General features: G+C 40.1%; 1 protein-coding gene across 4 annotated transcripts in view; it reads right to left on the bottom strand.

Moving 5' to 3' along the window:
- rab44 (RAB44, member RAS oncogene family) overlaps positions 1–20,819 on the bottom strand; it is a 30,664-nt gene that overhangs the window by 4,417 nt on the left and 5,428 nt on the right. Inside the window, exons 1-3 of one of the 4 annotated variants that reach the window (XM_037535100.1) lie at positions 6,903–20,092; positions 264–4,331; positions 73–152 (exon numbers count right to left, since the gene is read on the bottom strand). In XM_037535100.1, the coding sequence (XP_037390997.1) occupies positions 73–152; positions 264–4,331; positions 6,903–19,949 (17,195 nt within the window). In that variant the 5' untranslated portion in view covers positions 19,950–20,092. Of the gene's footprint in view, positions 1–72; positions 153–263; positions 20,093–20,819 lie in introns of those variants that run through there. The other 3 variants (XM_037535099.1, XM_037535101.1, XM_037535098.1) reach the window with 3 other exon arrangements.

Raw genomic sequence — 20,819 nt, 5'->3', positions numbered from 1 at the left:
TGTTTGGAGTTATGACAAAAAGAATAGGATTCTCAACCATTGCCTTAGATCCTAGAGACATTTCATTTATACCTAGCTTTTGTGTCTTCATGGTGAGAGGTCAGTTGAGAGACTGGAATGCTCTCTGGTCCTGGAATGAAATATGGATCAACCTGTAAAATGGAGAAATGGTTAAAATCGGTTAAATTAAGCAGAAGAATACTTAAAAGAAAGAGAGAAGAAATGTAAGAATGAATTCTCAGAAATAAATGTTAGATACATACCGTTAACACATCAGTGAACACTTGGCCAGCTTCTGTTTCTTTTTGGTTGAGCATAAGTTCACCTTTTGCTGTGCGTCTGGACCCAAACTTTCGCCTACCTCCTGGAATGGGATGATCTGTATTATTCTCATCAACTTGAGGAATAGCATGGACTTTAGCTGTAATGCCAACAGATCTTTTCTCACCTTCTGTGATTTTTAGCATAGTGGTTTCTCTCTCTAGGTCACTGTTTGTTCCAAGTGTATCCTGTGTCTCTGTGTCCTGTTCACTGTCTCTGCTCTCGTCCCTTGGTTCTTCTGTGTGCTTGTCTCTAGGTGTCTTGCGAGTGGACCCCATTTTTCTTCTTCTTCCAGGGGAGCTTGGTTCAGTGTGAGTTTGAGAGCTTTGAGATGCTGGTAGTTTAAGAGTGCTTTTGCATTGCTCATCTTTTGGTTCTGGGATTTCTAATATATTCTGTTGATTGTTATGTGTTTCTAAAGGCTTGTTTAACAAGCTTTCTGAGATTTCTTCACTAATGGAATGAGCTATTGTATTCAGGGGACTTTGACAACTCTTTTTCAATTCATACTCTATTTCACCGAGAAGTGACCCTTCTGACTGATCAAGCATATGGGGAGTTTGCAGTTCATGTTCTTGCCCTTTCATCTCTATTATGATGCTCCGTCCGAAGCCTTTGTCATCAAGCACTGTGTCTACTCTTGCTGTTGATTTCATCTCTTCTTTAGTAATATCTTCATCAGATGTTGGGTCCATATCTCCTGTTCCTCTGTCCCATGGTTTCTTGGCATCTCCTCCCTTGAAATTCTTGCGAGTTGAACCCATCTTTCTTTTTTTCTTGTCTAATTTTTCAAGTTCAGGTCTTATGATAGTGATTGATTCTGAGGGCTCAGACTGCCTCTCTATGGACTGATGACATGTTTCAGTAGGAATTGTAGGAATGAAGCTGAGCCTTTCAACCTCTGAATTACTTTCCTCAGTAATTGGTGCACTTTCTTCTACTGTTTGTTCCTTGCTGCTTTCTTTTTCTTTCATTTCCTCAATAAGAATGCCAAGTGACACCTCACTCCCTGCATTCAGTGATTCAGTAAGCAAGTTTGAAGTAACTGCTTGATGGGTTTCTTCAGAACATCTCTCTTTCTCATCATGTTCAAGTCCTTCTGTGGCTTCTACATCTTTCCATCTCTCCTCTTCTTCAGTGTCTAGTCTTTGTACTCCTTGAGGCCTACGAGTTGATCCAAATTTCCTCTTTTTTTTACTTTGGCTTTGTGTTTGAAGGTCTGCATTTCTGATTTTTACATTTTCTTTACTATTCCCATCATCTTCCCTGGAATCTGAATGTTTGGTTACTGGTGATGGCTGTATGTTAGAAATTAAATCTAGTTCAGTTGTTTGAGGGGATAATCCAGAATGCATATCTTGTTCTGAACACACTTCTGTAAAATCCTCAGTGGTGGAATCTTCTGTAGGACTGGCTTTTAATTTATGCTTTATCTCTTCACTCTCTGCCTCCACAGCTTCATTCTTTCTGATTGATATGTAAGATTTTTCTTTAAGATACACATCTTTTTCCTCTCCATACATGTCTTCACCATCTTTTTCACCTTTTTCTCTCTCTTTTTCATTTATCTCTTCAATAGTCTCTTTTAGGTTGCCTCCATGGAGTCTCTCTCTATGACTCCTTCGAGTTGATCCCATCTTTCTCCGTTTCCCAGATGTGCTGAGTTCTAAATTCTCTATCATGACATTCTCCTGAGTGGTTTTTGTTTCTTCTATGTGAACGTGTGAGCATGTGCTTTCGACTTTCTCTAGTACTGGGTCTTCATTACTTGGCTGGTCTAGTTGGTCTTTGGATGTGCTTTCATCAGATGGCAATTGTCCGATCTGTTCAGAAACAAGTTCATGAGCATTTTCTGGATTCACTGGAATGCCTAAGCTGTCCTGTACCTCAGAAATAAGCTCCACTATGCCACATGTAGGAGTAACATGAACTTGGCTAAGGCTTCTGTTTTCATGACTCTCCATATCATAGCCTTTGACTATTATGGATGCTTCCTGAAAAGAGTCAAGGCATGTGGAAACATCATTCTGAATTTCTTTGATGACGTGTGGTATTTTCTGCTTATTTGAAGATGTGGACTCATCGCCCGTCTCATCTTCCACTACTGACTGTTCACGTTCTTCTATAATCTCCACTAGTTCTTCAACTTTCCTTACTTCATTATCACTATAGTGAAGAAGAGTATCTGTCAATATGACATGTGGTTTATCAATAATTCCACACCCTCCTGTTTCATCATTTGATTCAATCATTTCTTTTTCCAAGGGTGGTTCAGGGATTCCAAGTAACATCTGACTCACAGCACTCTGTGGTTCAGTAAGCAACTCTGAAGTAGTTGCTTGATGAGTGGTTTCTATAGAGCATCTCTCATCTTCAACGTCTTCAATTTTTTCTGTAGACTCCACATCTTTCCATTTTTGTTCCTCTCCTTCATTGTCTGGTCTGTGTCCTCCTTGAGGCCTCCGGGTTGATCCAAATTTCCTCCTTTTCTTACTTTGGCTTTGTGTATGTAGTTTTGTGTTTTTTATTTCTACATTTTCTTCACTATTCCCACCATCATCTTTGGAATTTGAATGTTCGGTCATTGGTGATGGTTGTTTGTTAGTAGTTAAACCCAATTGAGTTGATTGAGGGGATAATCCACAATGCATATCTTGTACTGAACCCACTTCTATAAAATCCTTAGTGGTGGAATGTTCTGTAGGACTGGCTTCTAATTCTTCCTTTATCTCGTCACTCTCCTCCTCCACAACTTCATTCGTTCTTATTGATATGTTAGATGTTTCTGTATGAAACAAATCTTTTTCCTCTCCATTCATGTCTTCATCATCTTTTTCATCACTTTCTCTCTCTTTTTCATTTATCTCTTCACTAGACTCTTTCAGGCCACATCCATGGAGTGGCTCTCTGTGACTCCTTCGAGTTGACCCCATCTTTCTCCGTTTCCCAGATGTGCTGAGTTCTACATTCTCTATCATGACATTCTCCTGAGTGGTTTTTAGTTCTATGTGAACGAGTGAGCATGTGCTTTTGACTTTCTCTAGTTCTGGGTCTTCGTTTGTTGGCTGGTCTAGATGGGCTTTGGATATGCTTTCATCAGAAGGCAACTGTCCAATCTGTTCAGACAAAAGTTCATGAGTATTTTCTGTATTCACTGGAATGCCTAAGCTGTCCTGCACCTCAGAAATAAGCTCCACTGTGCCACATCTAGGAGTAACATGAACTTGGCTGCGGTTTCTGTTTTCATTACTCTCTATATCACATTCTTCAACTCCCTCAGAAAAATCGTGATATGTAGAAGTATCATTCTGAATTTCTGTGACCACTGGTGGAATTTTCTGCTTATCTGAGAACGTGCACTCCTCGTCCCTCTCATATCCCACTACTGATTGTCTGTGTTCTCCTACAATCTCCACTAGTTGCAGTGCATTCTGTACTTCATTATCAGTATGCTCAACAACAATATCTGTCAATATGACATGTGATGTGTCAATCATTCCACACCCTCCTGTTTCATCTTTTGATTCAGCTATTTCTTTTTCCAAGGTTGGGTGAAGGATGCCAAGTGACTCCCCACTCACAGCATTCTGTGGTTCAGTAAGGAAGTTAGAAGAAGCTGCTTGACTGTTGGCTTCTTTAGAACATTGCTCTTCCTCGTCATGTTCAGCTCGTTCTATAGCTTCTACGTTTTTCCATTTTCTTTCCTCTTCTTCATTGTCTCGTCTGTATCTTCCTTGAGGCCTCCGGGTTGATCGAAATTTCTTTTTTTCCTTACTTTGGCTTTGTGTCTGTAGCTCTGCATTTTTCACTTCTATATTTTCTTCACCATTCCCATCATCTTCCTCGGAATCTGAATGTTCAGACACTGGGAATCGCTGTATGTTAGTAGTTACACCCAGTTCAGTTGTTTGAGAGGATAATCCAGAATCCATGTATTGTTCTGAACACACTGCTATAAAATCCTCAGTGGTGGAATCTTCTGTAGGACTGGCTTTTAATTCATCCTTTATCTCTTCAGTCTCCTCCTCCACAACGTCCTTCTTTCTGCTTGATATGCTCGATCTTTCTGTAAGAGGCACATCTTTCTCCACTAAATACATGTCTTCATCGTCTTTTTCACCACTTTCTCTCTCTTTTCCATTTATCCCTTCAATAGTCTCTTTTAGGTCGCCTCCATGGACTGGCGCTCTGTGAGTCCTTCGAGTTGACCCCATCTTTCTCCGTTTCCCAGATGTGCTGAGTTCTAAATTATCTATCATGACATTCTCCTGAGTGGTGTTTGGTTGTTCTATGTGAACAAGTGAGCATGTGCTTTCCACTTTCTCTAGTTCTGGGGCTTTGTTTGTTGGCTGGTCTATTTGGTCTTTGGATGTACTTTCATCAGATGGCAATTGTCTGATCTGTTCAGACAAAAGTTCATGAGTATTTTCTGTATTCACTGGATTGCCTAATCTGTCCTGCACCTCAGAAATAAGCTCCACTGTGCCACATGTAAGAGTAACATGACCTTGGCTGGGGTTTCTGTTTTCATTTCTCCTCATATCGTGGCCTTCGACTATTATAGATGCTTCCTGAGAAAAGTAATGGTCTGTGGAAACATCGTTCTCAATTTCTGTGACCACTGGTGGCATTGTGTCTGAAAGTGTGAACTCATCACCCCTCTCATCCTCCACTACTGACTGTTCACATTCTTCTATAATCTCCATTAGTTCTTCTGCTTTGTTTACTTCATTATTACTATGGTGCAGAAGAGTATCTGTCAATATGACATGTGGTCTATCAATAATTCCACACCCTCCTGTTTCATCATTTGTTTCAATCATTTCTTTTTTCAAGGGTGGTCCGAGGATGCCAAGTGACACCTCACTCACAGCACTCTGTGGTTCAGTAAGCAACTCTGAAGTACCTGCTTGATTGGTGGCTTCTTTAGAACGTCTCTCTTCTTCTACATCTTCAATTTCTTCTGTAGATTCCACATCTTTCCATCTTCTTTCCTCTACTTCATTGTCTGGTCTGTGTCCTCCTTGATGCCTCTGGGTTGATCCAGATTTTCTCTTTTCCTTACTTTGGTTTTGTGTATGTAGTTCTGTGCTTTTTATTTCTACATTTTCTTCACTATTCCCACCATCATCCTTGGAATCTGAATGTTCAGTCACTGGTGATGTTTGTATGTTAGTAGCTAAACGCAGTTCAGTTGTTTGAGGGGATAATCCAAAATGCATATCTTGTTCTGAACACACTTCTATAAAATCCTCAGTGGTGGAATGTTCTGTAGGACTGGCTTTTAATTCTTCCTTTATCTCTTCACTCTCCTCCACAACATCATTCTCTCTGATTGATTTGTCAGATGTTTCTGTAAGATGCACATCTTTCTCCTCTCCATACATGTCTTCATTGTCTTTTTCATTGCTTTCTCTCTCTTTTTCATTTATCTCTTCAGTAGACTCTTTCAGGCCACCTCCATGGAGTGGCTCTCTGTGACTCCTTCGAGTTGACCCCATCTTTCTCCGTTTCCCAGATGTGCTGAGTTCTACATTCTCTATCATGACATTTTCCTGAGTGGTTTTTGGTTCTTCTATGTGAACAAGTGAGCATGTGCTTTCGACTTTCTCTAGTTCTGGGTCTTCGTTTGTTGGCTGGTCTAGTTGGTCTTTGGATATGCCCTCATTAGATGGCAACTGTCCAATCTGTTCAGAAACAAATTCATGAGTATTTTCTGTATTCACTGGAATGCCTAAGCTGTCATGTACCTCAGAAATAAGCTCCACTGTGCCACATATAGGAGTAACCTGAACTTGGCTAAAGCTTCTGTTTTCTTTACTCTCTATATCACATTCTTCAGCTACCTTAGAAAAGTCATTGTATGTAGAAGTATCATTCTGAATTTCTGTGACCACTGGTGGAATTTTCTGCTTATCTGAGAACGTGCACTCCTCGTCCCTCTCATACCCCACTACTGATTGTCTTTGTTCTTCTACAATCTCCACTAGTTCCAGTGCATTCTGTACTTCATTATCAGTATGCTGAACAACAATATCTGTCAATATGACATGAGATGTGTCAATCATTCCACACCCTCCTGTTTCATCCTTTGATTCAGCCATTTCTTTTTCCATGGTTGGGTCAAGGATGCCAAGTGACTCCCCATTCACAGCATTCTGTGGTTCAGTAAGGAAATAAGAAGAAGCTGCCTGACTTTTGGCTTCTTTAGAACATTTCTCTTCCTTGTCATGTTGAGTTTCTTCTGTAGCTTCCACATCTTTCCTTTTTCTTTCTTCTTCTTCATTGTCTGGTCTGTGTCTTCCTTGAGGCCTCCGGGTTGATCCAAATTTCTTTTTTTTCTTACTTTGGCTTTGTGCCTCTAGTTCTGCATTTTTCACTTCTATATTTTCTTCACCATTCCCATCATCTTCCTCGTAATCTGAATGTTCAGACACTGGTGATGGCTGTAGGTTAGTGGTTAAACCCAGTTCAGTTGTTTGAGAGGATAATCCAGAATCCATGTATTGTTCTGAACACACTGCTATAAAATCCTCAGTGGTGGAATCTTCTGTAGGACTGGCTTTTAATTCATCCTTTATCTCTTCACTCTCCTCCTCCACAACTGTAAGATGCACATCGTCTTCATTGTCTTTTTCATTGCTTTCTCTCTCTTTTTCATTTATCTCTTCACTAGACTCTTTCAGGCCACCTCCACGGAGTGGCTCTCTGTGACTCCTTCGAGTTGACCCCATCTTTCTCCGTTTCCCAGATGTGCTGAGTTCTAAATTCTCTGTCATGACATTCTCCTGAGTGGTTTTTGGTTGTTCTGTGGGAACGAGTGAGCATGTGCTTTCGACTTTCTCTAGTTCTGGATCTTCGTTTGTTGGCTGGTCTAGATGGTCTTTGGATATGCTTTTATCACATGGCAACTGTCCGATCTGTTCAGAAACAAATTCATGAGCATTTGTTTTGTCCTGTACCTCAGAAATAAGCTCCACTGTGCCACATGTAGCATAATCATGAACTTGGCTTCTGTTTTCAGTACTCTTCATATCATGGCCTTCAACTATTATACAGACTTCCTGAGTTGAGTCAAGGTATGAGGAAACATCATTCTGAATTTCTGTGACCACTGGTGGCACTGTTTGATTATCTGAAGATGTGGACTCATCACCCCTCTCATCCTCCTCTACTGATTGCCCATGTTCTTCTATAATTTCCACTAGTTTTTCTGTTTTGTGTACTTCATTATCGGTATGCTGAACAATATCTGTCGAAATGACATGTGATATGTCAATCATTCCACACCCTGCTGTTTCATCATTTGATTTAGTTGTATCTTTTTTCAAGGTTGGGTGAAGGATGCCAAGTGACTCCTCACTCACAACACACTGTGGTTCAGCAAGCAAGTCAGACGAAGCTGCTTGATTAGGGGTTTCTTTGGAGCATCTGTCCTCCTCATCATATTCAGTTTGTTCTGTAGCTTCTACATTTTCCCATTTTTTTTCCTCTCCATCATTGTCTCGTCTGTGTCCTCCTTGAGGTCTCTGAGTTGATCTAAATTTCTTTTTTTTCTTACTTTGTCTTTGTATGTGTAGTTCTGCATTTTTCACTTCTATATTTTCTTCACCATTCCCATCATCTTCCATGGGATATGAATGTGATGGTGATGGCTGTATGTTAGTAGTTACACCCAGTTCAGTTGTTTGAGATGATAATCCAGAATCCATGTATTGTTCTGAACACACTGCTATAAAATCCTCAGTGGTGGAATCTTCTGTAGGACTGGCTTTTAATTCATCCTTTATCTCTTCACTCTCCTCCTCCACAACGTCCTTCTTTCTGCTTGATATGCTCGATCTTTCTGTAAGAGGCACATCTTTCTCCACTCCATACATGTCTTCATCGTCTTTTTCACCACTTTCTCTCTCTTTTCCATTTATCCCTTCAATAGTCTCTTTTAGGTCGCCTCCATGGACTGGCGCTCTGTGAGTCCTTCGAGTTGACCCCATCTTTCTCCGTTTCCCAGATGTGCTGAGTTCTAATTTATCTATTATGACATTCTCCTGAGTGGTGTTTGGTTGTTCTATGTGAACAAGTTCCACTTTCTCTAGTTCTGGGGCTTTGTTTGTTGGCTGGTCTATTTGGTCTTTGGATGTACTTTCATCAGATGGCAATTGTCTGATCTGTTCAGACAAAAGTTCATGAGTATTTTCTGTATTCACTGGATTGCCTAATCTGTCCTGCACCTCAGAAATAGGCTCCACTGTGCCACATGTAAGAGTAACATGACCTTGGCTGGGGCTTCTGTTTTCATTTCTCCTCATATCGTGGCCTTCGACTATTATAGATGCTTCCTGAGAAAAGTAATGGTCTGTGGAAACATCGTTCTCAATTTCTGTGACCACTGGTGGCATTGTGTCTGAAAGTGTGAACTCATCACCCCTCTCATCCTCCACTACTGACTGTTCACATTCTTCTATAATCTCCATTAGTTCTTCTGCTTTGTTTACTTCATTATTACTATGGTGCAGAAGAGTATCTGTCAATATGACATGTGGTCTATCAATAATTCCACACCCTCCTGTTTCATCATTTGTTTCAATCATTTCTTTTTTCAAGGGTGGTCCGAGGATGCCAAGTGACACCTCACTCACAGCACTCTGTGGTTCAGTAAGCAACTCTGAAGTACCTGCTTGATTGGTGGCTTCTTTAGAACGTCTCTCTTCTTCTACATCTTCAATTTCTTCTGTAGATTCCACATCTTTCCATCTTCTTTCCTCTACTTCATTGTCTGGTCTGTGTCCTCCTTGATGCCTCTGGGTTGATCCAGATTTTCTCTTTTCCTTACTTTGGTTTTGTGTATGTAGTTCTGTGCTTTTTATTTCTACATTTTCTTCACTATTCCCACCATCATCCTTGGAATCTGAATGTTCAGTCACTGGTGATGTTTGTATGTTAGTAGCTAAACGCAGTTCAGTTGTTTGAGGGGATAATCCAAAATGCATATCTTGTTCTGAACACACTTCTATAAAATCCTCAGTGGTGGAATGTTCTGTAGGACTGGCTTTTAATTCTTCCTTTATCTCTTCACTCTCCTCCACAACATCATTCTCTCTGATTGATTTGTCAGATGTTTCTGTAAGATGCACATCTTTCTCCTCTCCATACATGTCTTCATTGTCTTTTTCATTGCTTTCTCTCTCTTTTTCATTTATCTCTTCAGTAGACTCTTTCAGGCCACCTCCATGGAGTGGCTCTCTGTGACTCCTTCGAGTTGACCCCATCTTTCTCCGTTTCCCAGATGTGCTGAGTTCTACATTCTCTATCATGACATTTTCCTGAGTGGTTTTTGGTTCTTCTATGTGAACAAGTGAGCATGTGCTTTCGACTTTCTCTAGTTCTGGGTCTTCGTTTGTTGGCTGGTCTAGTTGGTCTTTGGATATGCCCTCATTAGATGGCAACTGTCCAATCTGTTCAGAAACAAATTCATGAGTATTTTCTGTATTCACTGGAATGCCTAAGCTGTCATGTACCTCAGAAATAAGCTCCACTGTGCCACATATAGGAGTAACCTGAACTTGGCTAAAGCTTCTGTTTTCTTTACTCTCTATATCACATTCTTCAGCTACCTTAGAAAAGTCATTGTATGTAGAAGTATCATTCTGAATTTCTGTGACCACTGGTGGAATTTTCTGCTTATCTGAGAACGTGCACTCCTCGTCCCTCTCATACCCCACTACTGATTGTCTTTGTTCTTCTACAATCTCCACTAGTTCCAGTGCATTCTGTACTTCATTATCAGTATGCTGAACAACAATATCTGTCAATATGACATGAGATGTGTCAATCATTCCACACCCTCCTGTTTCATCCTTTGATTCAGCCATTTCTTTTTCCAAGGTTGGGTCAAGGATGCCAAGTGACTCCCCATTCACAGCATTCTGTGGTTCAGTAAGGAAATAAGAAGAAGCTGCCTGACTTTTGGCTTCTTTAGAACATTTCTCTTCCTTGTCATGTTGAGTTTCTTCTGTAGCTTCCACATCTTTCCTTTTTCTTTCTTCTTCTTCATTGTCTGGTCTGTGTCTTCCTTGAGGCCTCCGGGTTGATCCAAATTTCTTTTTTTTCTTACTTTGGCTTTGTGCCTCTAGTTCTGCATTTTTCACTTCTATATTTTCTTCACCATTCCCATCATCTTCCTCGTAATCTGAATGTTCAGACACTGGTGATGGCTGTAGGTTAGTGGTTAAACGCAGTTCAGTTGTTTGAGAGGATAATCCAGAATCCATGTATTGTTCTGAACACACTGCTATAAAATCCTCAGTGGTGGAATCTTCTGTAGGACTGGCTTTTAATTCATCCTTTATCTCTTCACTCTCCTCCTCCACAACGTCGTTCTTTCTGCTTGATATGTCTGATCTTTCTGTAAGATGCACATCGTCTTCATTGTCTTTTTCATTGCTTTCTCTCTCTTTTTCATTTATCTCTTCACTAGACTCTGTCAGGCCACCTCCACGGAGTGGCTCTCTGTGACTCCTTCGAGTTGACCCCATCTTTCTCCGTTTCCCAGATGTGCTGAGTTCTAAATTCTCTGTCATGACATTCTCCTGAGTGGTTTTTGGTTGTTCTGTGTGAACGAGTGAGCATGTGCTTTCGACTTTCTCTAGTTCTGGGTCTTCGTTTGTTGGCTGGTCTAGATGGTCTTTGGATATGCTTTTATCACATGGTAACTGTCCGATCTGTTCAGAAACAAATTCATGAGCATTTGTTTTGTCCTGTACCTCAGAAATAAGCTCCACTGTGCCACATGTAGCATAATCATGAACTTGGCTTCTGTTTTCAGTACTCTTCATATCATGGCCTTCAACTATTATACAGACTTCCTGAGTTGAGTCAAGGTATGAGGAAACATCATTCTGAATTTCTGTGACCACTGGTGGCACTGTTTGATTATCTGAAGATGTGGACTCATCACCCCTCTCATCCTCCTCTACTGATTGCCCATGTTCTTCTATAATTTCCACTAGTTTTTCTGTTTTGTGTACTTCATTATCGGTATGCTGAACAACAATATCTGTCGAAATGACATGTGATATGTCAATCATTCCACACCCTGCTGTTTCATCATTTGATTTAGTTGTATCTTCTTTCAAGGTTGGGTGAAGGATGCCAAGTGACTCCTCACTCACAACACACTGTGGTTCAGCAAGCAAGTCAGACGAAGCTGCTTGATTAGGGTTTTCTTTGGAGCATCTGTCCTCCTCATCATATTCAGTTTGTTCTGTAGCTTCTACATTTTCCCATTTTTTTTCCTCTCCATCATTGTCTCGTCTGTGTCCTCCTTGAGGTCTCTGAGTTGATCTAAATTTCTTTTTTTTCTTACTTTGTCTTTGTATGTGTAGTTCTGCATTTTTCACTTCTATATTTTCTTCACCATTCCAATCATCTTCCATGGGATATGAATGTGATGGTGATGGCTGTATGTTAGTAGTTACACCCAGTTCAGTTGTTTGAGATGATAATCCAGAATCCATGTATTGTTCTGAACACACTGCTATAAAATCCTCAGTGGTGGAATCTTCTGTAGGACTGGCTTTTAATTCATCCTTTATCTCTTCACTCTCCTCCTCCACAACGTCCTTCTTTCTGCTTGATATGCTCGATCTTTCTGTAAGAGGCACATCTTTCTCCACTCCATACATGTCTTCATCGTCTTTTTCACCACTTTCTCTCTCTTTTCCATTTATCCCTTCAATAGTCTCTTTTAGGTCGCCTCCATGGACTGGCGCTCTGTGAGTCCTTCGAGTTGACCCCATCTTTCTCCGTTTCCCAGATGTGCTGAGTTCTAAATTATCTATCATGACATTCTCCTGAGTGGTGTTTGGTTGTTCTATGTGAACAAGTGAGCATGTGCTTTCCACTTTCTCTAGTTCTGGGGCTTTGTTTGTTGGCTGGTCTATTTGGTCTTTGGATGTACTTTCATCAGATGGCAATTGTCTGATCTGTTCAGACAAAAGTTCATGAGTATTTTCTGTATTCACTGGATTGCCTAATCTGTCCTGCACCTCAGAAATAAGCTCCACTGTGCCACATGTAAGAGTAACATGACCTTGGCTGGGGTTTCTGTTTTCATTTCTCCTCATATCGTGGCCTTCGACTATTATAGATGCTTCCTGAGAAAAGTAATGGTCTGTGGAAACATCGTTCTCAATTTCTGTGACCACTGGTGGCATTGTGTCTGAAAGTGTGAACTCATCACCCCTCTCATCCTCCACTACTGACTGTTCACATTCTTCTATAATCTCCATTAGTTCTTCTGCTTTGTTTACTTCATTATTACTATGGTGCAGAAGAGTATCTGTCAATATGACATGTGGTCTATCAATAATTCCACACCCTCCTGTTTCATCATTTGTTTCAATCATTTCTTTTTTCAAGGGTGGTCCGAGGATGCCAAGTGACACCTCACTCACAGCACTCTGTGGTTCAGTAAGCAACTCTGAAGTACCTGCTTGATTGGTGGCTTCTTTAGAACGTCTCTCTTTTTCTACATCTTCAATTTCTTCTGTAGATTCCACATCTTTCCATCTTCTTTTCTCTACTTCATTGTCTGGTCTGTGTCCTCCTTGATGCCTCTGGGTTGATCCAGATTTTCTCTTTTCCTTACTTTGGTTTTGTGTATGTAGTTCTGTGCTTTTTATTTCTACATTTTCTTCACTATTCCCACCATCATCCTTGGAATCTGAATGTTCAGTCACTGGTGATGTTTGTAAGTTAGTAGCTAAACGCAGTTCAGTTGTTTGAGGGGATAATCCAAAATGCATATCTTGTTCTGAACACGCTTCTATAAAATCCTCAGTGGTGGAATGTTCTGTAGGACTGGCTTTTAATTCTTCCTTTATCTCTTCACTCTCCTCCACAACATCATTCTCTCTGATTGATTTGTCAGATGTTTCTGTAAGATGCACATCTTTCTCCTCTCCATACATGTCTTCATTGTCTTTTTCATTGCTTTCTCTCTCTTTTTCATTTATCTCTTCAGTAGACTCTTTCAGGCCACCTCCATGGAGTGGCTCTCTGTGACTCCTTCGAGTTGACCCCATCTTTCTCTGTTTCCCAGATGTGCTGAGTTCTACATTCTCTATCATGACATTTTCCTGAGTGGTTTTTGATTCTTCTATGTGAACAAGTGAGCATGTGCTTTTGACTTTCTCTAGTTCTGGGTCTTCATTTGTTGGCTGGTCTAGTTGGTCTTTGGATATGCCCTCATTAGATGGCAACTGTCCAATCTGTTCAGAAACAAATTCATGAGTATTTCCTGTATTCACTGGAATGCCTAAGCTGTCCTGTACCTCAGAAATAAGCTCCACTGTGCCACATATAGGAGTAACATGAACTTGGCTAAAGCTTCTGTTTTCTTTACTCTCTATATCACATTCTTCAGCTACCTTAGAAAAGTCATTGTATGTAGAAGTATCATTCTGAATTTCTGTGACCACTGGTGGAATTTTCTGCTTATCTGAGAACGTGCACTCCTCGTCCCTCTCATACCCCACTACTGATTGTCTTTGTTCTTCTACAATCTCCACTAGTTCCAATGCATTCTGTACTTCATTATCAGTATGCTGAACAACAATATCTGTCAATATGACATGAGATGTGTCAATCATTCCACACCCTCCTGTTTCATCCTTTGATTCAGCCATTTCTTTTTCCAAGGTTGGGTCAAGGATGCCAAGTGACTCCCCATTCACAGCATTCTGTGGTTCAGTAAGGAAATAAGAAGAAGCTGCCTGACTTTTGGCTTCTTTAGAACATTTCTCTTCCTTGTCATGTTGAGTTTCTTCTGTAGCTTCCACATCTTTCCTTTTTCTTTCTTCTTCTTCATTGTCTGGTCTGTGTCTTCCTTGAGGCCTCCAGGTTGATCCAAATTTCTTTTTTTTCTTACTTTGGCTTTGTGCCTCTAGTTCTGCATTTTTCACTTCTATATTTTCTTCACCATTCCCATCATCTTCCTCGTAATCTGAATGTTCAGACACTGGTGATGGCTGTAGGTTAGTGGTTAAACCCAGTTCAGTTGTTTGAGAGGATAATCCAGAATCCATGTATTGTTCTGAACACACTGCTATAAAATCCTCAGTGGTGGAATCTTCTGTAGGACTGGCTTTTAATTCATCCTTTATCTCTTCACTCTCCTCCTCCACAACGTCCTTCTTTCTGCTTGATATGTCTGATCTTTCTGTAAGATGCACATCGTCTTCATTGTCTTTTTCATTGCTTTCTCTCTCTTTTTCATTTATCTCTTCACTAGACTCTTTCAGGCCACCTCCACGGAGTGGCTCTCTGTGACTCCTTCGAGTTGACCCCATCTTTCTCCGTTTCCCAGATGTGCTGAGTTCTAAATTCTCTGTCATGACATTCTCCTGAGTGGTTTTTGGTTGTTCTTTGTGAACGAGTGAGCATGTGCTTTCGACTTTCTCTAGTTCTGGGTCTTCGTTTGTTGGCTGGTCTAGATGGTCTTTGGATATGCTTTTATCACATGGCAACTGTCCGATCTGTTCAGAAACAAATTCATGAGCATTTGTTTTGTCCTGTACCTCAGAAATAAGCTCCACTGTGCCACATGTAGCATAATCATGAACTTGGCTTCTGTTTTCAGTACTCTTCATATCATGGCCTTCAACTATTATACAGACTTCCTGAGTTGAGTCAAGGTATGAGGAAACATCATTCTGAATTTCTGTGACCACTGGTGGCACTGTTTGATTATCTGAAGATGTGGACTCATCACCCCTCTCATCCTCCTCTACTGATTGCCCATGTTCTTCTATAATTTCCACTAGTTTTTCTGTTTTGTGTACTTCATTATCGGTATGCTGATCAACAGTATCTGTCGAAATGACATGTGATATGTCAATCATTCCACACCCTGCTGTTTCATCATTTGATTTAGTTGTATCTTTTTTCAAGGTTGGGTGAAGGATGCCAAGTGACTCCTCACTCACAACACACTGTGGTTCAGCAAGCAAGTCAGACGGAGCTGCTTGATTAGTGGTTTCTTTAGAGCATCTGTCCTCCTCATCATATTCAGTTTGTTCTGTAGCTTCTACATTTTTCCATTTTCTTTCCTCTCCATCATTGTCTCGTTTGTGTCCTCCTTGAGGCCTCCGGGTTGATCCAAATTTCCTCCTTTTCTTACTTTGGCTTTGTGTATGTAGTTTTGTGTTTTTTATTTCTACATTTTCTTCACTATTCCCACCATCATCCTTGGAATTTGAATGTTCGGTCATTGGTGATGGTTGTATGTTAGTAGTTAAACCCAATTGAGTTGATTGAGGGGATAATCCACAATGCATATTTTGTTCTGAACCCACTTCTATGAAATCCTCAGTGGTGGAATGTTCTGTAGGATTGGCTTCTAATTCTTCCTTTATCTCGTCACTCTCCTCCTCCACAACTTCATTCTTTGTTATTGATATGTTAGATGTTTCTGTATGAAACAAATCTTTTTCCTCTCCATTCATGTCTTCATCATCTTTTTCATCACTTTCTCTCTCTTTTTCATTTATCTCTTCACTAGACTCTTTCAGGCCACATCCACTGAGTGGCTCTCTGTGACTCCTTCGAGTTGACCCCATCTTTCTCCGTTTCCCAGATGTGCTGAGTTCTAAATTCTCTATCATGACATTCTCCTGGGTGGTTTTTGGTTCTTCTATGTGAACGAGTGAGCATGTGCTTTTGACTTTCTCTAGTTCTGGGTCTTCATTTGTTGGCTGGTCTAGATGGGCTTTGGATATGCTTTCATCAGAAGGCAATGCTTGATTAGTGGTTTCTTTAGAGCATCTGTCCTCCTCATCATATTCAGTTTGTTCTGTAGCTTCTACGTTTTTCCATTTTCTTTCCTCTCCATCATTGTCTCGTTTGTGTCCTCCTTGAGGTCCCTGGGTTGATCTAAATTTCTTTTTTTTCTTACTTTGACTTTGTACCTGTAGTTCTGCATTTTTCACTTCTACATTTTCTTCACCATTCCCATCATCTTCCTTAGGATATGAATGTGATGGTGATTGCTGTATGTTAGTAGTTACACCCAGTTCAGTTGTTTGAGAGGATAATCCAGAATGCATATTTTGTTCTGAACACACTGCTATGAAGTCCTCAGTGGTGGAATTTTTCTCAGGACTGGAATTTATTTCTTTCATTGTTTTCTTACTCTCCTCTTCAATATCTTCATTTTTTCTGTCTGTAAGATGTATATCTTTCTCCTCTCCATACTTCGCTTCATTGTCTTCATAGCCTCTTTTTTCTTCTTTTTTACTGATCTCCTCAGTAGGATTTTTCTGGTCACGTTCATGTTTTATTCCATAAGATGCAACCTCATGGGTATTTTCTGCATTTAAGGAAATGTCTAAGCTCTGCTGTATCTTAGAAATAAACTCCATTGTGCCACATGTAGGAGAAGAAAGAACTTGGCTGGGGTTTCCATTTTCAGTATTCTCTATATCAACTTTTTCAACTACCATAGATGCTTCCTGAGAAGACGTTTGGTATGTGGAAGTATCAATCTCAATTTCTGTTATCACTGCTGCCATTTTTTGCTGATCAGTAGATGTGGACTCATCATCCCTCTCGTACTCCACTCCTGGGTGTCTAATTTCCACTAGTTCTTCTTCTCTGCTTACTTCATTATCAATGTGGTGAACAACATCTGCCAATGCTGTTTCGTCTTTTGATTCAGTCATTTCTTTTTTCACGGGTGGGTCAAGGACACCAAGTGACACCTCACTCACAGCAATCTGTGGTTCAGTTAGAGAGTTTAACGTAGCTGCTTGATGTATGGTGTTTTTTGAACGTCTCTCTTCCTCATTATGTTCAAATTCACCTGTAACTTCCACACCTTTCCATTTTCTTTCCTCTCTGTCATTGTTTGGGTTGTGTCCTCCTTGAGGCCTTCGAGTTGACCCAAACTTCCTCTTTTTCTTACTTTGGTTTTGTGTATGTAGTTCTGCATCTCTTATTTCTACATCATCTTCACTAATCTCACCATCTTCCTTGAAATCTGGATATATAACTACTGGTGATGGCTGTATGGTAGTAGTTAAACCCAGTTCTGTTACTTGAGAGGGTGTTCCAGAATACTTATATTGCTCTGAACACACTACTATAAAATCCTCAGTGTTGGAATCTTTTGCAGGACCAGCATTAATTACTTTTTTTGTCTCTTCACTCTCAGTTTCATTATTGCTGCTCGGTCTGTTAAATCTGTCCATAAGATGCACATCTTTCTCCTCACCATACATGTCTTCATAATCTTTTTCACCACTTTCTCTGTCTTTTTCATTTATCTCTTGAACAGAATTATCTAACTCATATCCATGAAACTGCTTTCTATGACTCTTTTGAGTTGGCTCCATTTTTCCTCCTTTCCCAGATGTGTTAAGTTCTGAATTTTCTGTAATTACATCATCCTGAGCATTTTTTGATTCTTGTTTGTGAACGAGTGAGCATGTGCTTTCATTTTGCTCTAGTTCTGAATCTCTGTTTGTGGGCAGATCTAAATGGTTTTCAGATATATTGTGATCCCAAGGCAGCTGTCTCATCTGGTCAGATGCAGTCTCAGTATTTTCTATATTCTTTGGAATATCTAAGCCATCCTGTATTTCAGAAATAAGCTCCATTGTACCACTTATAAGAGAAGCATGAGCGTGGCTGGGACTTCTGTTTTCAGAACTCTCTACATTACATTCTTTGACTACCATGGATGCTTCCTGAGAAAGGTCATGGTATATGGAAGTATCTTTCTCAGTTTTCATGATGACTGGAGGCATTTCCTGCTTATCTGAAGATGTGGGCTTGCTGGCCTTCTCATCATCCTCTACTGACTGTGGATGTTCTTCTATAATTTCCACTTGTTCCTCTACTTTGCTTAATTCATTATTAATATAGTGATCAACAATGTCTGTCGATTCTGTTTCATCTTTTGATTTGGTTATTTCTTTTTCCAAGGTCAGGTCAAGAATGCCAAGTGACACCTCACTCACAGCAATCTGTGGTTCAGTAAGCGAGTTTACAGTAGCTGCTTGACACGTGGTTACTTTAGAACACCTCTCTTCCTTGTCATGTTCAAATTCTTCTGCAGCTTCCACATCTTTCCATTTTCTTTCCTTTCCTTCAGTGTCTGCTCCTCCTTGCAGCCTTCGGGTTGATCCAGTTTTTCTCTTTTTTTTACTTTGGTTTTGTGCCTGTGGTCCTGTGTTTCTTATTTCTGCATTTTCTTCACTATTCCTATCATTGTCTTTGGAACCTGAAAGTTCAGTTCCTTGTGATGTTTGTATGTTAGTAGTTAAAACCCATTTAGTTGTTTCAGAGGATAATCCAGGATTCATATATTGCTCTGAACACACTGCTGTAAACTCCTCAGTAGCAGATTTTTCTGTAGGAGCAGAGTTAGTTTCTTCTGTTGTTTCTTTATTCTCCTCCTCAATAACTTCACTCTTTCTGCTTGATATTTTAGAGCTGTCTGCAAGAGGCACATCTTTCTTCTCTCCATGCCTGCCCTCATCATCTTTTTTACCTCTTTTTCCTTCATTTTCACTTGTCTCTTCAATATTTTCTTTCTGGTCACCTTCATGGTGTTGTTCTGTCCTTTGAATTAAACCCGTCTTTGTCCCTAATGTGCTAAGTTCTGCATGATTGGTTGTCACATCATCCTCAGTGGTTTTTGATTCTTGTATGAGAATGAATGAGCATGTGCTTTCAAGTTCTGATTCTCTACTTGTTGGCTGATTTAGATGGTCTACAGATATGCCAAGATTCCAAGACATCTGCCTTATTATATCAGATGCAAAATCATAAGTACTTTCTGTATACGCTAGCATGTCTAAACTGCCTTGTGTTTGAGAAATAAACTCCATTGTGCCACTTGTAGGAGAAGCATCTACTCGGCTGGAGCTTCCATTATCAGTTCTCTCCATATCAGGATCTTGGTCTGCCATAAATGCTTCTTGAGAACGGTTATAATATGTGGAAGTATCATTCGGAATTTTTGTAATGATTGAGGACATTTTTTGCTCATCTGAGTGTGTGGAGTCATCAGTTCTCTTATCCTCCGCTGTTGATTTTTCATATTCTGTAATTTCTTGTGGATCTTCTGCTCTACTGTTTTCTTCAAGGACCACAGTGTCAACCTGATGAACAATTGCATTTGACAATATGACAGGTGTTGTATCAATCATTTCAACAGTTTCTGTTTCCGAGTGTAGATCAGTATTACCAAGTGACACCTCACACACAGAGGTCTGTGATACAGCTTGCTGAATGGTTTCTTCAGAATATCTATTTTGATCATCATGTTTAATTTCTTCTGTAGCTTCCACATCTTTCCATAATTTTTCCTCTATATCAGTGTCTGGTCTGTGTCCACTTTGAGGCCTCCTGGTTGATCCAAATTTCCTCTTTTTCTTAATCTGGCCTTGCCCATGTCGTTCTGTTTCCATATTTTCCTGTGATTTATTTTTTTGCACCATAGCATCTATCACTTCTCCTGAGTTGTTTTGCACTTCAAGGACTGCAGAGTCAATCTTGTATTCAGCCACATCTACAATTATTGTAGGTGCTATATTCATCCCTCTATATTGCATTTTGTTCATTTCTGGGCCTTCATTCTCTTGATCAAGGAGCCCATATTCTGGTTTTGCACCATTAACTTCTTTTATCTCTTTATTTCCTTCATCAACAAATGATGTGGTTAAGGTTTCATCATTTTGTAAAATGTTTGTGGTCTCAGTTTCTATATCTTCTTTAATTACACCCTCCATCCCATTTTCTTTCTTTTCATCAAAAGTATTGTAAAATGAGGCCAACTCTGTTATATGTGAACATTTGTTGGAGACTGGATGTATGGGATTCTTTCCTGCCTGAGAGAAAATACTGTCACCAGTGACAACACATTCAACTTCTGTACGCAGGTCATCTCTCAAATCAAGGGCAGAATTTGTCACAGTGGCAGCTATTACTTCAACACAGTCCACTGCCTTAGACTCTTCCTCTGACAGATGTGACGTGGTATCATCTTCATGTGCACCACTGTATGTGTCAGAGACATTTGCTTGAGCAGTTTGTTCCACATTCTTAATGACATCACCTTCTTTGGCCAAAGCACTAAGACCCTGCAATGTTTTGTCATCTTTTTCAAGATCTCTGTCAAAGTCTTCTTTAATGCATGCACCCTTTCTTTGCAGCTGCTGTGGAAAAGATAGCTCATCGTCTTCAGCCCGCTTCATTAAGTGATCTGTGGTCAGCTCCTTTTCAGTACTCACTTTATCTTCAGCATCTAAACTGTCATACACCAAGAGCATTCTGTCCTCTGCACTTAAGTCTTTTCTCTTTGTTAGCTCAACTGCTTCATCACTGACTACTGTATAACTGTTATTATCCCTATCTTCTCCTATAGATAAAGCACTGGTATCACAAATGTTCTTGGGTGGCTTTATTTCCTCAAAAAACTGATTCTTGTTTTC

The sequence above is a fragment of the Pygocentrus nattereri genome, chromosome 26, assembly GCF_015220715.1.
Source record: "Pygocentrus nattereri isolate fPygNat1 chromosome 26, fPygNat1.pri, whole genome shotgun sequence".
In the NCBI taxonomy this organism is placed as follows: Eukaryota; Metazoa; Chordata; class Actinopteri; order Characiformes; family Serrasalmidae; genus Pygocentrus; species Pygocentrus nattereri.
The sequence above is the reverse complement of the archived record's forward strand: the minus strand, read 5'-3'. Positions and strand labels throughout refer to the sequence as shown.